The 20,590-nt window shown below is 37.1% G+C and overlaps 2 protein-coding genes across 3 annotated transcripts in view; one reads left to right on the forward strand and one right to left on the reverse strand.

Annotated features, from left to right (window-relative positions):
- The window catches only part of Sytbeta (Synaptotagmin beta), a 41,445-nt gene extending 27,575 nt beyond the window's left edge, over nucleotides 1-13,870 (forward strand). Inside the window, exons 10-17 of the mRNA XM_076379617.1 lie at nucleotides 3,214-3,277; nucleotides 3,953-4,196; nucleotides 7,058-7,294; nucleotides 7,925-8,023; nucleotides 9,314-9,593; nucleotides 10,058-10,291; nucleotides 10,748-10,909; nucleotides 13,491-13,870. Of these exons, the coding sequence (XP_076235732.1) occupies nucleotides 3,214-3,277; nucleotides 3,953-4,196; nucleotides 7,058-7,294; nucleotides 7,925-8,023; nucleotides 9,314-9,593; nucleotides 10,058-10,291; nucleotides 10,748-10,909; nucleotides 13,491-13,676 (1,506 nt within the window). The 3' untranslated portion in view covers nucleotides 13,677-13,870. The remainder of the gene's footprint in view (nucleotides 1-3,213; nucleotides 3,278-3,952; nucleotides 4,197-7,057; nucleotides 7,295-7,924; nucleotides 8,024-9,313; nucleotides 9,594-10,057; nucleotides 10,292-10,747; nucleotides 10,910-13,490) is intronic.
- Nucleotides 13,871-17,272: 3,402 nt separating this feature from the next.
- LOC143181114 (mitochondrial disaggregase) lies at nucleotides 17,273-20,422 on the reverse strand. 2 transcript variants are annotated; one of them, XM_076381350.1, is made up of 10 exons: nucleotides 19,846-20,422; nucleotides 19,729-19,781; nucleotides 19,468-19,657; nucleotides 19,135-19,385; nucleotides 18,968-19,058; nucleotides 18,684-18,891; nucleotides 18,482-18,614; nucleotides 18,193-18,405; nucleotides 17,834-18,131; nucleotides 17,273-17,680 (listed from the first exon to the last, which is right to left on the reverse strand). In XM_076381350.1, the coding sequence occupies exons 1-10, from the start codon at nucleotides 20,198-20,200 to the stop codon at nucleotides 17,613-17,615; spliced, it is 1,860 nt and encodes a 619-aa protein (XP_076237465.1). In that variant the 5' UTR covers nucleotides 20,201-20,422; the 3' UTR covers nucleotides 17,273-17,612. The 2 variants fall into 2 exon arrangements, with proteins under 2 accessions (XP_076237465.1, XP_076237464.1); XM_076381349.1 differs by having other exon boundaries at nucleotides 17,273-17,758; nucleotides 19,846-20,391.
- Between the last annotated feature and the right edge of the window lie 168 nt (nucleotides 20,423-20,590).

Below are 20,590 nucleotides of genomic sequence, written 5' to 3' on the forward strand. Positions count from 1 at the left end.
AAGTCTTTTAACAAGGCAAGGAGAATTAAAGAGCAACTTTAATTCTTAATACCTCCTAAGCTATTAAAGATATGCCACTAAAAAGGGCTATTAAAAGGAAGGGATTGACGTATTCATCTCGACGAGTGCTTCAAGCTGGCAAAGATTCATTAAAAAGTGAGCATTATTCTTAAAAAAGCTTATCTCGTGACTTTATCCGAAGTTATTCAGTGCTAAGAAATTGATGTTCTCAAACTTAAGTTTACAGTCAGTACGTAGCAAATTCAATCAAGTTATCTTAAAAAAATACACGTATCCTTACTAGTGTACATTTTCTAAAACTCTATAAGAAAGATTAATTACTGCTCTAACTAACTGTTATGAAAATAGTTGTATCCCCTATGAGTTTACCTAAAGTATACATATAGAATCCCAACATTTGTTATTGAGATTTCTATAAAAAGAATAAATTCATCGATTAGCGATTTACTAATTGCATCATTGATTCATTTGCTTCATAACCCAAAGAAATGAGCAATTAGTGAAGGTGGAATGATGAGTGAGTAGAAACGACGATTACGAAAGGAGAAAGAGAAATATTCCAAGCGATATTCTTCAGACTGTGGAAAAGAAGAGTACGAAACCTGCATCTGACCCAGATTGATCGACCTTCTTCACCACCAGAGAATCGTCCTTTCTTCGAGTTGAAGTCATTTAATTCACCGTAGGACGCTCGACTTTTATACCACCCCCTATTATGCGTACTGCATTGTTATATTCCAGAAATATATTATCGTTATTCAGTGATCCGCGGCGAAATTATGAAACCAATGTTGCGAACAACAGCCTATAAATTCGGGTAAGTAATTTTTGAGAGAAATCCACGGAAACGATGAATTTTGTACGAAAGAACAACGAAGAATTCCACGGCTGCCAGCTACCTCTCTGTATTTATTGTTAAATGCAACGAGGTCCCTCGAAGTGCAAACATTTTCTACGAATACGTAAATATTTGAGCGCAATTTTACGTGGAAACCTGTGTACCAGGCAAATAGTGCTGCGTTTAATCTTTCAAATTCCCTGCCCGCGAATCCGTATGTGTGGACTGAAGCAAACGAAATCGTGTTCCGCTGGAAAGGTTTCTGCCACTGTTCGCCTTATCCCTGTTGACTCAGAGTGACAACGAAAGTGTATTAATAAATGTTAAGCCGTTTTTAAAGCTAGCTAGCCGAGGAAGCAAGAAATTCTCCATCTCGTAATTGCTCGTACATAATGGATACCGTAATGATCTAATTGAGAGAGTTCTTGAAGCGAAAGGCTCAATTTTCAATGAGAGTACTTAAAAATTTGCTCGTAGCAACTGTCGTCATTAATATCTTGAAAACTGATTCTCATTCTTTGGCAAAGAGGATTATTTAAGTATTCGAATTGGCACGTTCTAGAAACTGATGAAGACTCATTAAAATGTGACCACTACATAAGAGAAACTCTCCTCGTCAGAGGTGGTATAGAATTCGAGACACTATTCAATTTAAATTGCTCGCCAAGCAGTATTTACCGACGTGGTTGCGCCACGTAGAAAGCATTAGTTCTCAATTACCAAAGTCCAATTGACCTGAGTACACTCGATGCTTAATCGAGTAACTACCTAAAGACTACCTTATCGTCCACATGACATAGAGCAAAGAAGATATGCTCAGAAAGCTCGAAGAAGCAAACTGAGTCCAGCAAACATCTCTGATGTATTTTATGTCGTACTGCACATTGCACACGCAGAAACGTGGCTTTTGATTTCAGTCTTGTCAGAAGGGGGTGGGTTTCCCTCCTCAGTTTCAGGAATTCTCATCAAATGCAAGCTTTTATGGGGCAGGAAACATTTGTTGGTAGGTGGCTGTTGTCCGAGCGATGAATCTACTCGAGGAGCAATTAATATCCGTGTTTGTCTTCGACCAAGTTCCACTATCCGATTTCAATATCGAGAATATCTGAAAAATAAACGAGTATTGGTCGTATGTGGTTCAACGACCCCGTTCGATCTCACTGACCCTAGATATTCATATACGAGCAATTAAACTTACACAGTGACTCGTCATTGTTGTTCTTGCACTCAAAAGATTCCTTCAATTATCGTATCGTAGAAATGAGGTTACTATGAGTATTCGGAACTAAGGCCATCTCAAAATACTATAAATAATAATAATAATGAAATTGTGTTTGTGGCTCCATTTCCAAGTTATTAATTGTTAAGAGTATACTTAACACGAGCGCCTGAATGGCGTCTGACTTGAGGACTCATTCTACTAGCGCCGTGCGTGCATCAGCGAGGTCAGGTGTAGCGATGTCAGTGGAATAAGACTCCAAGCCAGACACGATTCACGCACCTACGTTAGGCTCATTTTTCACAATTAATAACTCTGAAACGAAACTCCAGACGCAATTTCGTCATTCTTTTTTTTCGTTCTATTTCATCACACAGAATCAGCCCTCGAAACTTCTGACACCTGTTGTCGAAGACTCTGTAATTGTGTACGTGCATATCTTTACTCTACATTCTTAATTACGACTCCCCTCTATATAAACAAGCTCCCCTGAAGCAATAACGTCACCGTAGAGGAGACCAAAGTCCAGCTCGGATGTTTCAGGAGAATTGAATAAATCGTCGTTGGGAGTTTTGTGACTCAGGTCAAACGATATTACGCTACGCCGACGCGGTCGTTCCCCTTTCTTTATTTTTGTTTTTTATTCCCGTTCTCGCATGACCTAGATTACGTATCACGCACAGCGGCCTGCACGTATAAGTGTTCCTTTGTTTTGTAAAACGGCACGTACGCGCCTTGTCAACTTTGGAATCGAGAGCCTTTTAGTCGAACGAGGTTGTTCGTGTTTTTGAACCGAAAAAAGTTCACTTATGATGAATTTTTCTTTCTGATTTTGTAGCTGAAAGGTGAATAGTCAGTAACAGAGAAATAAAAAAAATTCAATGAGGATATTTGTAATTGAGGTCCTATGAACATGACTAATTTTGAAGTAACAATTAAAGATGTATTATTTGCAGTGTTTAGCAATAGATGAAAGAAAATTAAAATATTCTTCTTAAATTTTCAGTCAGCTGTTGGCGAGCATTGTATAAATATAGTATCACATATTTAATTTACAATTTTTACATACAATTCTACTGTGTAGTGTACAGTGTACAGTATGTACTATTTTTCTAACAAATGAATTTTTTTTCAGGAATTCAACGTCGCCAAGGAAAAGCATGCTGTTCAACCATGCGCCTCCGTGGTGGTCGAGTCGGGTAAGATTTTTTCCTATCGAAATACCATCGATTACAGTAACCACAAGTTATAAACGCTCGATACCGAGCAATTCTGTAAAACGTAACCCAATTCCAGTTGATCGCTATCAAAATCGCGGATCAATAGAAATACCGCAACAAGTGAATTCCGTCCGCCCCACCCAGAGCTTTTATTCAACGCTAAAATTGCAATTTGAAAAACATGAACACGTACCGAATAACAGCGAGACTCGTTTGATTACACGTCTCTTTCGACTTGTCGTGCATGTACTTTAAAAGTTGACACAACTCAAAAAACGTTATTTTTTAATTACACCCATAAATCAATCACACTCGTTTTCCCCTATCTAATTTATTTTTCTTATCAACTTCTTGTCCATCGTCTCTATTCCAAAACTGTTAAACAGTAAATACCACCATCCCTCTCAAAATGATCACTTTGCTCAGCCCAGCTACGTCAAAATTGTGATTCTACTGGCGTCACAGCGCCCCTATAAACCCTCTCCCTCCCCCGTTCAAATTGCGTCCTGATAAGGCCAAAGTGTCCCTCCAACTAGCTGGCTCGTAGCCAGATTAGAAAGAAATTTACAGACGATAACCAACCCCTGCGTCCATCTAGCAACGATAACTTTTTCCCCGCTGGTCGATGTCGTTTAATTCCCCTTTCTGAAACAGTCGGCTTGCCACATCAAAGTCGCAGCTACCCAGGCGGCAGTACCAGCGGGTCTGGAGGAAGTATGGGCCGCCTGTTCACCAGGAACTCGTCGGTGAGCTCTCAGAGCTCCCTCGAGGGAGCTTCTGGACCGTCCAGCCATCGAGGCTCTTCACCGCAGATTCGTGCATTTGGACCCGACGGTCGCTACCATCACCGCGACCCTCTGCATGCTGCCAGCTCCTACCCACCGAGCAGGAGTTCAAGGTTTTACCACATATTCGCTTCTAGCTGAAAATTGAGCTGCATTTTGAGGATTAGAGTTCGTTTCTGTAACTGTTGCGTATAGTGGTGCACGAAATTTCTCTCGAGTCTACAACACAAAAGGCAGGATACTCTGGGTGGTTTGTAAAATGTTAACACTTGGTATTTTAGTTCTTTTTCCTTGGGAATTTGAGGTAATTGAATCTACCTAGTGTCATATATTCGGTATGTTGGTATTAGAAAAATTGGAGCAGTGTACTGTATCTTAATTAAATATTTTTGGACATAGGGATATAGTGCCTTGAGAAGCAGCAGCTATCAAAATGAGGATTCCCACTGTGGCCATTTTAATTACGTTAAATGTGTTGTACACGTGAGAATATGACTTTGAATGGAGGCTAGAATAGTACTTATTGTTAAACTACTTGTGCTTTCATTACAGTGCTCACTAATTATAGGTGTTATAATGGGTCAACGAAAGCTTCAACTAATTTTAACTATAATCGTATACCCTGAAAGAATTCAATGTAACTCTAAATATCTACAGGTCCATTTACCATTACCAATTTTCAGCGTTCAATTTTCTAGCTTTTCCTGAAGTACTCAAAGTTCAACTAAAAATATCCCTTAACTTTCATCGAACCAAAAACCCGGAAATAGGTTACGCTAAAATTCCTTAGATTACCAGAGTCGATAGTTGACACTCTCCTCCATCAAGCGTCCAATAGCACCCGCGAGTCCCCGATAAACCTCGACACGATTAGCAACGTTATCAGCGATATCGTAAGCGTCCTGAAGGGATACTTTCACGAGGAACAGATGGGTGGTGTTTAATATTGATATTACACCTAGCAGGCGCATCCACTGATGTACGCTAGCAAGTTTTTGCCCATAGTTCGAACCAGCATTAATTTTCAACGAAGTATATAATAGAGGAAGTCTAAATTGACGTCGTGAAATGACCACTTCGCGTATGATAGGGCGCGCAGGGATGCAGAGGTACGCGTGGCGAGTCTCAATTTCACCTGAAAGTAGATTGGTCCGTTTCAAGCCAGCCCGAATTAGAGATGCTCTAGTATAGTTAAACTCACCAGAAGCTCGCTGTTTCGTAATTCTAAGGGTACAATTGCACAGTGAATTCAATTTCCTCTGTGAAGTTTATAATTCGTTTCCTGTGGTCGCTCGCGAAACCACCCTTCCCTTTGTCAACGAATTGTTATAATACATTCTAATCTATATCGCGGTTCGTTTTTTCGTATTTATTGAAATTCTTACTCCAGAATCGCGGGAATGTGTCTCCTCGTCTTGCGATGTAATTTCTTCCCTTTTGTACTATTAGCATTGATTTATCTTCATTTTTAAGGGTTGATCTATAGGGTGAGCAATTTAACTAGAAACTCTCTACTGAGTGTTGGTAGGGTTTCCAGATAAACTGATCACCCTGTATATTTCTATATGTATCTATTACTAATTGCTACTTTTTCACTTCTTTAGGTGCTAAGACATTCTCAGTAGGTACCTAAAATTTGAGAAAAATACTTAAGGTGGTTTTAGACCTGTTAATCTAAAAAATAATAGTACCTCAGAATAAGATCATTTAGCTTAGAAAAAATCAGTTTGAAAAATCATCTCATATAGTAGATCTACAAAAATCTGAAATTCGATATTTTAAAATCATTTATCTATCGTTCTCTCCCCTTAAAAAGGAAACTTGGAATATAATAGAATTAGTGTCTCATTGTCGAAGAATGTTTGATTTCTAAAGAGGAGAATGTATAAACTGATTAAGATTGTTTAAATTGTATAGTATCACGTTGAGAATTGGGTCGAGCAGGTATTTCGCTCATGCAAATTATTATCGTTGATATTTTCACTAGTTTCGTCGTTCTATTTGCGCTGAGTCAACCAGATTTACTGTGGTTGGCAGTAAATTATCTATTTACGGTATTTTGCATTAGAGATATCAAACGATACTTAGTATAAGCTATGTCTGACTTTTCTATCGAGTTCTTCGTCAAATCTCATGAATTGCTTTTAAGATAATTACATACCGCTCTTTAATATTTTCTCATTATACCAAAGTAATCCTCTCAAAATTTCTTTGACTCACAGATATACAAATTAGCTAACAGGAAACTTTTTAAAAAAAGTTGACTACATTTTTCTGGGTCAAGTGACGTAAATTCTATTAAAGGTTTCTCGAGCAGTTTTTGAAATAAAAATATATAGATTTAGTGCTATAATGTAGAAATAGATACCCATGTATAGTATAAAAAATATCGAATGCGTTTAGAATATCGTATGAAACTTTCGTTAAAGTACCATAAATTCTTTCTCTTTCTCGTCGCTTTGCCAAATATAAATTGCGTTCCCATTTAATGAATATAAAGTAACCCAGAAATAAATGACCAAACTTTGAAATCTTTCTCGAGTCAACTCTAGAATGAAAAACGATCGTGCAATCGAATGCTTGAAAATTCTTTTCTAAGAACACTCTTTTACATACAGAAAACTAAAAAGTTCACAAAACACGTGAAAAAATCAAGCTGCATTGATATTAAATATACAATTACACATATGTAATAAGTACAGAAATATTACAATATTACAGAAATGTGTTCTGAATCTTAAGATCTAGTACTACAGGGAGATCAGTACAACTGGAAACCCTCCGAGTATTTTGTAAGTGCTGCCAATACTTATTAGAGGGTTTCCAGTTAAACTGGATCAGCCTGTATGAAAAAAGAAGAAAATAGAAGTAAATGTGAGTGTTGAATGCACCATTCACGCATCGCACTTTTCTAATAATTACACGCCATTCGGGAAACTCACGTGCACGGTGCACACGATTCCTGAACACGCAGATCACCGTCACCTGGCCGTGCAGCATCCCTAGATGCACGCTGTGGGAGTCCAGCCAGTTGTTCCGGAAGCCTTCTGAGCAGCAATGCATCACGCTCTCAGAGCTCTCTCTCCTCTCTGGCAACAGGTGTGAGCTCTTCTTGCGGGGGCTCCTCGATAAGCGTAGCCCACGGTGCTTCCAGATCAGCTGGTCGAAGCCTCTCTCCTCTTCTTATACCGCCAATGCGCAATTCTGGAAGGTGAGGCACTCTCGAGTCGGCCCTGAATTGGGTTCAACTCGATATCTCCTTATCGCTTGCTGCTTTTCCTTCTGTTGCGAATATAATTTCGTTGTAGCATTAAGAACGTTAATTCGAGTTATAATCTCTCGAGTCAAAAATTATTATATACAGTATTTCCTGTTTATATATTCATGTATGTGACTCATTAACTCATTTCTGAATTAAGTGTACCTATTTATTTTCACTGAATGAAACAAAAATTGAAAAGTTGAGTTAACATTCAGTACCTTCATTTTTTGAATACCCAATCGAAATATTGAGTACTCTGAAGCAAATCTATCAGTAGAAGTTTTAATCTAATCACGTGAATTTTCGTTCCTACTCGACTATTAATCGGTACAATGGGGATCAATTGAAGAGGTCCCATAAAGAGAAGGATTACCTGGATATTGATTTCCATTTATCACGGTTCGATAACGCTTGAATGAGGTGTACTCACTTAACAGAGCTAATACAGTTAGGAGTCCATTACCATTACTGTTATTACGCACAGTCAGTTTCGAGTTTCGTTTTCCTTGTTGGGATGCTGTAGCTGCAAGATTATCGCAGAGTGTTACTGATTAATTAAAATGAAGTATTTTTGTGCAGCAGCGATGGTGGCCCTGCTCCACCAGCTTCGCCTCTGGGATCCATACAGCCTGACCTCTATCAACGAAGGGATGGTCCTATTTACCTCAAGACTCGAGGGTTCGCATTCCTTTTTCTTATATGAAGACGCCACAGTTGCATGCACTAATAGTAACAAAGTAATCAAGCGTAGAAGTCGTTCCACTGATTCTGTTCCAAGAAATTTCCACGAACAGCAAAGAATACTTTCGTGAAACCCCTAGAATTTTTTTTTTGAAACGGTGGTGAAAAATTTTGTAATTAGAATTCAGCTTGTTAAGATACAGTTGCATATACTAACTTGAATAAGGTCAGTAAAATTAATGTTGCATTTGTGGATATTCTGTTCTGAAAATTGTTATTAATTCAATTACTGTTTTTAATTACTTTTCAAACAATTCACGAGATAATATTTTCCTATAATACTCGCAGTATTTCTCGTGAATAGTCAATCTACGGTATCCAAAATGTCCTTTTGTTAATCAATTATGAAGGTGATTCGAAGCGTTTCGAGACCCACTAATCATATTAGTGATAAAAAATGTTCCCAGAGAAAATATTGCACGGAATGCAATCTTATTAGCTGCGTACAGTATTCGATTCTCTCGCTGCAGTTCAGTTTTGCCAGCGCCATACACAGAGTATTTTCGACAAAGTTTTTCATTTCGTAGAGGCCATATCGCCAATGGCAACTTTCATTCACTTCGTCGAAGGATTACCCAATGACCTACATGTCGATCTATTCTTGCCTGAATGCACACAGTATCTAAAAGGATCGAATTACCGGATATGCGGCAATCGAATACGAAAACTGACCATTTTTTCGAGTCCAGCGCGAGAGACACTGATGATTAATCCTCTGATCGATATCAGGGAACGTTAACGCTTCGGATTACTCCTTGTCCCATTAATCGGGATATAGACTGCCTGCGTAATTGGGTGACGCGTGCATGTAAATTCGTGTTTGCTGTTAAGCCAACGATAAAGGGCGATGATCGATCGAAAGTACCTGATGATTGAATATTTCGAGCCCCATTTCTTGTCCATATTTCCTGGCGATGAAATACGTAACTCTGAAGCAGATAAATGTCTCTTGAAATAAATGTATTGTAAAAGTAGAACAAAGTATCTTTACATCTATTCTTATTTGGGGCACAATTGATTTTGAAATTTATGAATTTCGTATATTCAGATATCCTACCTATGGAAAGCCTTTGAGTTGAATAATTTTGTTATCGATTATTTAATACTGTCGCGCGAATTTTCAAATTTATTATTCGAATCTGATCATACATATTACGTATTATATTAAGGTATATTAAGTATTAATTAGATTTTCAATAATATGTGTTTTTATGTATTTCTAAGTAGATACGGGAAGAGCCTGGGTCGCCTGCATTTGCGATTCAAGTACGATTTCGATCGATCAGATTTGCACGTTCATGTGATCGAGGCACACGATTTGGCTCGAAGCGGACAAGGAGGATTCAACGACCCTTATGTGAAGTTGATGCTTACTCCAGAGGTGGACTCCAGGAAACGACAGACTCAGAAATATCGTGACGATGCGTCGTCATGTCCGTTCTTTGACCAGCAATTCAAGTTTCCTGTTAGCAACGATGAATTACACGACAAGATCCTCGTTTTGCAGGCAATTAATGCAAATATTCTTATCATTTTAGTAGTTATTCTGCACTCTGCAATTACGTAGGTATTTGTCTTTTAATATTGATATTAGGTACCACTATATTTGTCATTTACATACTGGTATTAAGTACTAGGTACTAGACTAATGTTGAAGATAAGCTCTTCCTCATCGATCGTTGAAATTTTCTACGAATCGATAAGTGAGGTTGCGCAACAGTGTCCTATAAATTATTTTCTAGAGATTCGAAGAATATTCTATGTTCAGCCTATCGATCAGTAACATGATTACTCAATGACCAATAAACTTTCCTAAGTTGCTTTCTGTCCTAGAATAAGGTATCATGATTGAGATTGTATTTTTGGTCAAATATTAATATCTGTCTTAGCTTTTCGATTGAAACGTCTAAAAATGTCCGCAGTGCAATGACTAAATATTTAATGTTCTAAGGTTTTTCTCTCTGGCGACAGGTACTCGACTACGACAGCTTCTCCAGAAACGACATAGTGGGCTCCGTGAAAGTACCATTACACATCCTCCGATTAGACTCTCCCACGTCGACCGAGGAAGTTTGGGGTGAGATCGAACGTGAACGAAAGCCACCGGAACAAATCCAAGAAGTTCTACTGTCGTTGTCTTATCTGCCGATTGCTGAGCGATTGAAAGTCGTCATTCTGAAGGCGAGGAACCTGTTTCCGCCCCAGGTAACATCCTCTCTCATGTGTCGCGTGACTCTTCACCTTTTGAACTTCGTCTCATAAGTGATTTCAATCAGGGGAACATTCCTCCACTACATCTTACTATTTGTCCTCACTTTTTACTGAAATTTCTTTCAACCCGCTTTTTATCTGTTTTAATCTATTTTTAATATACCCTTTATTTTCCTTCATTTTCTTTCTGTGCCTTTTTAATCTCTCTCTGTTATTCTCGATAAAAACTGAAAGTCTCTTCCGCAGCGATCTATATTTCTCCTCTATGTTTGTACCTTTTTTACCAACAATTTTTATCGTATCGTTTCATTTTTGCTCATGACACGGGATAAAAATAGACATTTTCCTTTATCATCCCCTTACGGTAGAAGCGATCGACGAACGACTGTTGTGCGATTTATTGTTAGTTTTAATACTCTCCACAATGTCTGCTCGATTCGTGTTGCGCAGGAGAAGGGAACTCTGGACTCCTTCGTGAAAGTAAATCTTCTTTGCGGAGAGAAACGGGTGAAGAAGAAAACAGCTGTGAGAAAAGCCACGACCAGTCCTGTCTGGAACGAGGCGATGTCCTTTGATGTTCCTGCGAGCTCCCTAGCATCATCTGCCATTGAGGTAAATATGTTTTACAGGATCATATTTCATCTTTTTATCTCACTGTGTTATGGATTTCACGTACAATAATACAGAATAATATACATATAGGCACTCTAGAGTAAAAATATATTTAATAGTACTATAAAATGAATCTACAGATTGTTTAAAAAATGTAGGCCATTTTTGAAGATCATTTCTAAACACTTGAAACTGACAAAAGAATTTAAATACTTTTAAGTTCAATGACTCTGCAAACGTACTACAGTTTGTCATTATTTTTTTGACATTTTGGTACATTTTGCCTCTACTGGTAACCATAACAATATAAATGAATAATCCCTTTGTTATCATAGTATGAAGGAACGAAAAATATAATTTTCGTGTTAAAACACGAAGGAAAAAGCAGAGCTAAATTGAAACGTACCATATTTTTCAACGAATTACCGTTCCACGTGTAATTCTGCCGTAAATTTCAATGGGAATTTTTTTTTTCTTCCGTGGATAAATATTATCATCAACTTGTTCTTCAAATTTAACATTCATTTGCTCAGCTACACTCTTTCGCTTCTTTTCATTGGCCCTGGAGGAAGTAACCGCTTTCCTGCAGCGTAATTAACTCGGAAGTGGTTCTTAATGCTCTATTCAAGGCGAACACTTTGTCTCCTTCGAGCTGGCCGAGGCACGGCTAAACTACTTTTTAAAATGCCATTCAAATCGACGCGGCTCGCGAATCGATATGCATAACAAAATTCCACGGAAAAGGCGGGCCATTATGCAAGCACCTAACGAGAGGGAACGAGCACGTTTTCATCGGCTGGAGAAAAATTGAATTTTCAAATTCCATAATTTCTCAATCGAGTCCCCTCCTTCTTGTTTTCCTCTCCATTTGCCGAGAATTTTTTTTCTTCCAATTAAAATAAAAATTCCCACGAGAAGATTGAAATTCGAGCATCCAGCAGGAATATTAAAATCACTTGTCAATCGATAGACGTTCCCGTCTTATCAAGCTTGAGGATCAGGTTACTAATGAAAAGTGAGAAAATAGAAAGAAAGAAGTCGCCTTTATTTTGTGCGATAGAATCAATGAAGTTTTCCTCCAGAGAATGGCCATACCCTCCTCGTTGACCGCAAAGAAAATAAATAATTTTCTTTGCCCTCGCTATAGGGCGATCGATCGTAGCTTAAAGAAACGCCAGTTTTATCACCACCTCTATAGAACTTCGTTACTTGCAACACTGTTCGTTCGAACACGCGAAATGTCGCTGCAAAGGTACCACGTCTATTACAGTTTATCGATTCGCATCCTAGAGTCGCCTGCGAAGTTCTGGAGCTATTCTAGGGACATGAAATTCGCTTACATCGAACTGGGTAACTTTTACGATCCCTATTTGTACATTGCTGCCCACATAGGTATAGTTATGAAGTGCATCGTAAGCATGTAGGTATTTCTGTCTTCGACGTAAAGAAATCTGAAAAAAGATCCCTATTATTCTATTTTAGCCGCTATTAAGGTAATTTGTTCGCTCTTCTTGTTAGTCAAGTCGTGGAACAGAATCACCTGTCGCTTTGAAAATACATTATTCTATACGGGACTTTAGAAAGAGGACTCTCCAAGTGTAATGCTCACTTTTTAACAAGTTCTTGTCAGTTTGCACAACACTTTAAGCTGAATATGCCAATACTCATATTAGTATTTGAATACTTATTTAAAAATTTGAAAATATAAGGATTCTATGTTTTGAATATTTTCAAATGATCTAATATTCAAATTGGAAGGGTTTCCTCGTCAGCAAACAATTGCAACTGTAACTGAGTATCATTGTTCTCCTCTGAGGAATTGGCGAACGTTCGAAAACACCCGTTACGAATGAAAAGCAAAGGTTCGTGGAGAGTCTATTCAAAATTGTAATCGCGTGTTTGCGAAGCGAGTTTGCAGGATGTCGGTCGCGTCAGTGACGACTGTTCCGTCGCGTGTAAGAAATTCTCCAGCGCGTGGGAAAAGGGAAAATGAGAAATGTAGGTGACCTTCGATGCTCGGAGGAGAGTCTTCTAACTGAATATCGATGAGCTCCTCGAGGATGCTCGCGAAAGTTTTCAGACTAAACATCCGCGCAAAATGCACGTGACCATCTACCAATTCCTTTAAATTACTTGTCGAAGGCAATCGATTGCCAACTTGACTGCACGATTGCTCGGGAAGTCTCTTAAACACTTTGGTACCCTAGGCTCTTTGAGATGTCAAATATAAATAAAGAAATAAAAAGGTAAAACCACTTGGTTACAAGTCAATTTTGGATATTCAAATTCCAATACGATAAATCAAAGAAATAATTAATACAGTCATACACGAACTACAGATCACTTTACCAAACTCACTACGAACTACCCTATGACAACAATTAAAAGAAGATACTCTATATTTATTTTTATCAATTCATAAAGGTGTCTGATCCTTTTTTAAACATGCTCCTTCTTTGATCCATTATTTCTGAAGATATAGTAATATCTTAAAAATTAAATAATTGAAATATGTATCGTTGAATTAAAAATAATAGATCAAAGAAAGAATGTGCTTCCAAGAATTAATATTCTTCCCAAGGTACGCGTAATGGACTCGAGTAACGAATTCATCGGTGGAAACGTGATCGTTGGGTCCTGTATCGTTGGGCCTGCCACGGGCTCTATACCAGGTGCGGAGGACAGCGGTAGCCAGGGGAGAGAACACTGGCTTCACATGACCCAATCACCCAGGAAAACTATCGCCATGTGGCATACTTTGCGTTAAATCGCTGATCGAAGCATGCAATCGTTCGAGTGCATCCTATTTTGAAAGAGAGGACGCGATGGACGCGAAAACGCGAGCGCGTCTTGCGTTATCCTTGTCCCTTCGCAGGGCTATGGAAGAAATATAATCAGGTTTTAGGATAATGATCGATAAATGGTATTCGATGAGCGAAGGAATCGGTATTATCTGGAAAGTGTGTGGGATATTTTTACAGGATGGATTCTGTATGTCAAAATAATGTGAAAAGCTGGTATACGTATAAAAGTGTCTGGTAATTGTCGATTTCTTAATTATATAGAATTTTTGAAAACTTACTCTGAGTTATTACACGTATGCTATACTGAAACTTTCAGTATTGAAAATTAGTATTCAAATTTAATATGAAATTCAAACGCTTGGCTTAAAATTCATGCGATGAAAAAGTCAGCAATTGGATTTTTATACACAATTTTTTAGCATTATTGATATCACTACAAAAACAAAGTTTCTATTATTATTTTTTAAGGTGACCCTATGCACGAACATAATACATTAACAACTCATAACACTTCTTTATTACACACCACGAATACCAAAATCTAAACATAGAAGAAACAAATAAAACACAAAAACTGATAATCAAAAGTCTACAAGTACAGCGCTATTACAGCTGATTTAACCCTCATTCAACAGGTGTTCTAGTGCATACCTTAAAGAATGCGAAACATCAAAGAAACATTCCTTCCATCGCTTAGACATATAGAATCAGTCCTGCAAAGCATGTTCCACATTCTCTTGACACCCTGCTCGCAGAAGACCGCTTCTGCCAAATTCATACTACAAGCAAAACTGAACGAAGACGAATCGCGAACGTGCTACGCTCGCGAAGATCGATGTCCCTCAATCTCCACGCGAAACCGCCAAATATTTCGCCGTGCCAGCCTTTCCATAGGTTCGTACCATGACCCACGATCTCGATAGCTCGCCTGGAGCCACGAAATTCCATCTTCAAGGCAGCTTGTTTATTTACGACGGAAAATCGTAGCGTGCATAATCGCGTAAACCTTTGGCCCATTTTCAGCGATGGCCTCTGGCAAAAATACGCCTGGAGACACAGTGGTTTCACGCGCTTCTCTCTCATTTGTATTTACGAAAGAGCAACCGAGTCTCTTGCACAATTTCTGACACGATTGATATTGGAGACTAGAGAACGTCTGCGATAAGAGACTATTGTGTTCCAGGGGATAAGAGGGACAGCACGCTTTACTTTGCAGAACTTGAGTTTTCTTTGGAATAATTTCAGATACTGTTTCTAAAGGGAGAATTCTCTCCTCTGGTCATTGGAGAAGAGAAGAGGGAATTCTTTCTTTCAGTAGCAACGTGGGAGAGATCGTCGCGATTAAGATCACTGCAAGAACGGGGCGTATGCACTTTTTGTAGGCCTAAATCTTGCGCTATGCAACATAACCGACCTCAGAGAGAGTATAATCTTACTGGTGAATCCCAAGAGCCTATGAAAAGAGATTCTACCCTCTGATGAATGTAATCCGTGTTATCGTTAACGACGTCGAACGCTAGTTAAGCGATCGACGTCTAAGCACAGCAACAGAGAATGCAAATTTAATTCTTAAACTATTGCTAATAGGAAGGAAGTCGAGGGTCCCCACGAGGGGACCTTTCAAGAAGAACGATACAGTTTTGGATTTTTACGTTCTCACATTCACCGATTTCGGATGAACGAGACTATTACGTCGAGACCTAATTAAGTCTGATTTATATGAGAGAAAAGGAAAAGATATGAACAACATTTCCGACCAAAGTTCGTCATATCATATCGTATCGATAATTTCGAGAGAATTATACGAGAGCTTAGATCTATTTATTCTTAATTCGATAGTTCGATCAAGGAACACCTGCCGTACTTATAAAATATTTTTAGGCTCGTGTACGTGTGTTACAGCGATTAAATGTTTCCCGATTAGTTGAGTAAAGGATGGAGAAGGGAAAGGTGGAATGTTGCCTGGAAAAAAGAGGAAATTTGAATGTAACTTAAATGTTGATCATCGTTGAGTATGTTCAGATAAATATATTATATATATATATATACGCATATATTATAAATATAAATATAACGATGCGACTACGTAAAACGTATGTGTGTGTTGGAAAGTTGTATTGTTCGTTGGGAAAAGACGCTTAATGGTACAAGCGTGGTCCGAATTGTACGCTTAATTTTATCACTTAACAGTATTTCTATTATATTACATATATATTATGTGCAAATGGTGCATAGTGTTTATATTAAAAAGTCGCGTATATACAAGATGGGACCATAATTCCTGATACAACTGAGAAGGGAGTAATTCTTCGTGATTTTTAACAAATCGAGAATGTGGAATAAATATTTTCTGCAGGATGTTCCATTTTTGAGAAAATCAGTTTTGAAGATTCACTGAACATACAAGAATTCGAATATTATCTTTCTTCTGTATCTGACAAACACTGGTCGTTTCTCCTTATATCTCGCAGTACTTAAGTATAAATAGTAATGTTACAAGTGATACGATTTAATAGTGGTTTCCTTTTTACAAATCACTTAATTTCCAAAATATTTTTTCATTTTGTGTATATATTAATACTGTAACTGTTTGCACAGCCAATGTTCCTATTACTATTATTATTCCACTTTTATATCTCAAAGTATAACTTAAGTAGAAATGCCAGATAATGGTCAGACACGGCGATACTATTCTACTGCTCGTCTACTTCACGAATCTTCAGACTTACAATTCAATTTTCCTCTAACAAAGTTCCATGGAAAAAATTATATTCCACGTATTCGAGTAATTTCTTTTTTTAAATCGCTCTCTGTTCATTGGTATCATGAATTAAGCTCCAGCCTATATATACTCACACACGTATATATATACATATATGTGTTATATACAGATGTTCTTATGTGTAAAATCGTCATGTAATATTCATTTTGAGTGTCCACCGCGCAAATACGCTTTCAGCATTCCGAATATAATTATAATAGCTGTGGAAAAGATACATGTATGGCTACGTGGAATACTTTCGTGTCTCCTCTTATTCACAAAAAAGTACTTACGAAGAACAGACTATCTCTACGCTACCGTTTGTATCGTGTTTCTACCATCGATTTCCACGTATACTATTCTATCGATAATTCGGCTAGTTTCTAAAATCAACGGACACTCTGTCGTCGAAAATAAATTTGCCTTGCATTATATCACGACGATTCAAAGGTTTATAAAAGAAAGAAAAATGGTTTTGCTCGATGATGAGCATCGAGTGATGATTATCGTACAAAGTGATAGTAAAGATCCAATTAATATGTGGTCGGTCTAATCAACAAGCAAGGCAAGTTTCCTGAACGTTTTTTGGAGGATGCATCCTCATTTTACTGCATCGTAACGAACATAAAATGTATCTTAAATGTGACGTGTAATCGATATTTTCTTGTAATGTATCCTCGTGATTCGATTTAAAAATAAAGAATTACTTATTTCCGTCAATGCATGTTTCCTTCTAAATGCATCGGTTTGTTAGCGTAATACCATATACAAGGTATGCAAATGAATTATATATTTCACTGTGTTTTAAATTCTGTTTATTACGAACATCTTTATTTTAGTATGGGTGTCTATTTACATTTCGTAACAACGATGAAAAAATATTACATATTTAATTCTATTGTCTGTTTCTAAACTGCGTAGCAGAGTATTAAAGGTATTTTTTATTTTTACAAGAGTTGTTTCACATAAATATTGTTTTTCTATGAGAAACAATACAAAATATATTACTTTGTGCGATTACATAATCTTAAGGTACTAGAACCTTCTTCTTTGTTCATGTGTATCACGGGAGATCAATCTATAGTACAGTTTTTACACTCCAGAAGCTTGTACATCCAGGAAATCATATCGATCGTATTTAGAACGTAGCATTCACATTCTTTACTAAGGTATCTGCATCTCCAATATCAACGAACTCCTTTACACCTTTAGGCCGTACAGATAAAACTATACTTGCACCGTTTTCATGCCATTTTGGTTTAAGTAATACAGAGCATTCTTTTTCTATATAGAATAAATAATTAAGAAAGGTTGACAAAGTATATTATTTTTAATGTAGAGTAGAGATATTATATATACCTAGTTGACCTCGTTCATGAGCAGCTGCTAATTGATTAACTACACGTCTTTCTACTTCATATTTAATAGAACGGGCACCATAATGGCTGTCGTACCCATCAGCTAAAATCGAGAGTACTTCTCTGTCCCATTTTAAATCTATCTTATGTCTTTCCTTTGCACGGGCTGCCCAAATTTCTAGCTCTTTCACCACTAATTTTATTAGCTCGGATCGAGAAAATGGTAGAAAATAAACGATTTCATTAATTCTGCCTAAAAATTCATCTCTTCGGAAATGAGCTTTCAGTATAGGCCGCACCTACGAAATGCATAAAAATTTTAATAAATTGCAACAAAAAGAAAAATGAATTGATACGTACCACTTCGTCCTTAAATTTGCGAGATATTTCAATTTGATCAGGAGCTTGATCATTGTTATCATTCTTGTCAAGTCTCGAATTTAGAACACGTTGAGCTTCTTCTCGAAGTTGCATGGCGTGTTCTGCAATTTCTTCGTTTGCTAAATTCGAAGTCATTATGAAAGTAGCGTTTTTACATTCAATCGTTTTTCCTTTACCGTCAGTTAATCTTCCCTAAAAATAAGATAATTCACAGTTTCATATCATTTTTTACACTATACTCAGTATGTAATTTTAATAGTAATATTGCCTCATCAAAAAGTTGCAATAGGACTGTTAACACGTCAGGATGAGCTTTATCTACTTCATCAAACAGTACAACAGCATTTGGACATTTCTTCAAAAGTTTTGTTAACTGTCCACCATCATCATGACCTACATACCTAAGGAAATCAACAGATTAAAATTACATCTTCACGAAATATACTTTGTGTTATATAAATGATACATACCCTGGTGGAGCTCCAATTAATTTAGCAACTTCATGTTTCTCCTGATACTCTGACATATCCAAACGAATAAATCCATCCCGCTTATTTTTATGAATATAAGCAGCTAATTGTTTTGCTAACTCAGTCTTTCCAATTCCTGATGAACCTAAGAATAAGAATACCAATGGATGTTCCTCATCTATCCATCCATTCTCCTTTCTTCTGATAGCTGCAATGACATAAAATGTTTGGAAATTTTCATTCGCTCATATATCCGTTAATTCATTAAAAAAAGTAAATTTTACTTGACGCAACAATAGATATCGCTCCTTCTTGCCCAACAATATGCTGTTTTAAACGTTGCTCTAACGGAAATCTACGACGTTCTTCTATTTCCTGTTTAGAATATTTGGTAAAGACATGAATCAAAAATGTTATTTAGAAATCAAAGCTTAATTTTATGCGCATGTACTTTTTCCTTCAATATCTCGTCATATTTTAGAGCATATTTCTGAAGCATTTCTTTCACTTCTTCATCTCTGGCATAATCTACTGGACGATGACCAGATTCATTTTCTAGTGTTGGATTAGCTCCTCCCTCTAACAATATTTTCACACAAGCTTTTGAATCTGCTAATACTGCATAATGTAGTGCTGTAAAACCCTTAAATGTAGCTCTATTGTTTAAACGATCGGAAAATTCTTCCTCTCTTAGCATGAGCACTGAAAATTTGTAAAGCATACATCTAGAAGAACACTACCATAACATCTTCTACACGCTATAATTATGACTTGTAAGTTATACCTTCTAACGAATGTATCCCCTTCTCTATAGCAGTTTTATAAACATTGATAAATTCATCTCCTGCATTAACATCTGCACCTTTGCTTAATAACAGTTTTATAATTTCTGGTCTCCCATTAATAGCTGCAACATGTAGTGCTGTCCAGCCCAGTGGATGGCGTGTATTAACATCTATACCATCTTTTATAAGCTTCAAATAATAATTTTAGTTACGTTTTTCAATCAAACTATATCTATAATAACAGAGTTCATTATATTTACCCTAACTAATTCAGACATATTGCCATGTTGTACAGTTTGGAAGAAACGTTTCTCTGTGAACGAATATTAGTTGAAATTACTGAGTCATAGATCATTGAAAAGACAAGGAATAAATACCTTTCTTAACATTAGATGCATCACAGACAGCTATAGTTAAACCAATACCACTCAACACAAACGCTAAATTCTTGTAATCTTTCTGTCTGTACTTAATGTCATGCCTATTGAATATTGTCTTCATCTTCATTAACGAAAAACAAAATTGTTTAGACCTTAGCACATTCAATAATTTATACACTGGATAAATATGTCTCTCCAATTTACAGTAGGGCTGTACATAACCTCCATCACTTCGATAAAGTAAACGTTTGATTTCATTACTTTTCCCAAGATTTAAATTACTCAGTAGAGTATTCGAACTTTTAGCATTTTTTGCGACTGAGTAAAATCGCAAATTGCACAAACGTGACATTTCGTATGAACTTCACAAACCTGTACTTATGCATTCAAACCATGTGATTTCTTCTCAGTAAACGCAAGCTAACACTTGCTGAACTATGGACGCGTAAAATCATTGAACAACTGCCAATAATTATTAGCGTGATACAATTCACCTTACGTGCGCATTTTTACTTTATTCCACGCGAAACTAGATTAAATCATATCGCCGTACGCAAGCGTCGAGCGTCTTATCGTGCGGTGAGTATTCGTGAGATGATGCAATCTTAACCTAGACAAGTTATATATAAAAACTCTTTTCTTGAATACTCAAGCACAATCAATAGTAATTCAAGCCAGCTGAACACGTACTCGCGTTATACGCGAGTATATACCTCGCATAAATCAAAATTTACAAAAATTC

This window comes from Calliopsis andreniformis, chromosome 6 (genome assembly GCF_051401765.1).
Source record: "Calliopsis andreniformis isolate RMS-2024a chromosome 6, iyCalAndr_principal, whole genome shotgun sequence".
Classification (NCBI taxonomy): Eukaryota; Metazoa; Arthropoda; class Insecta; order Hymenoptera; family Andrenidae; genus Calliopsis; species Calliopsis andreniformis.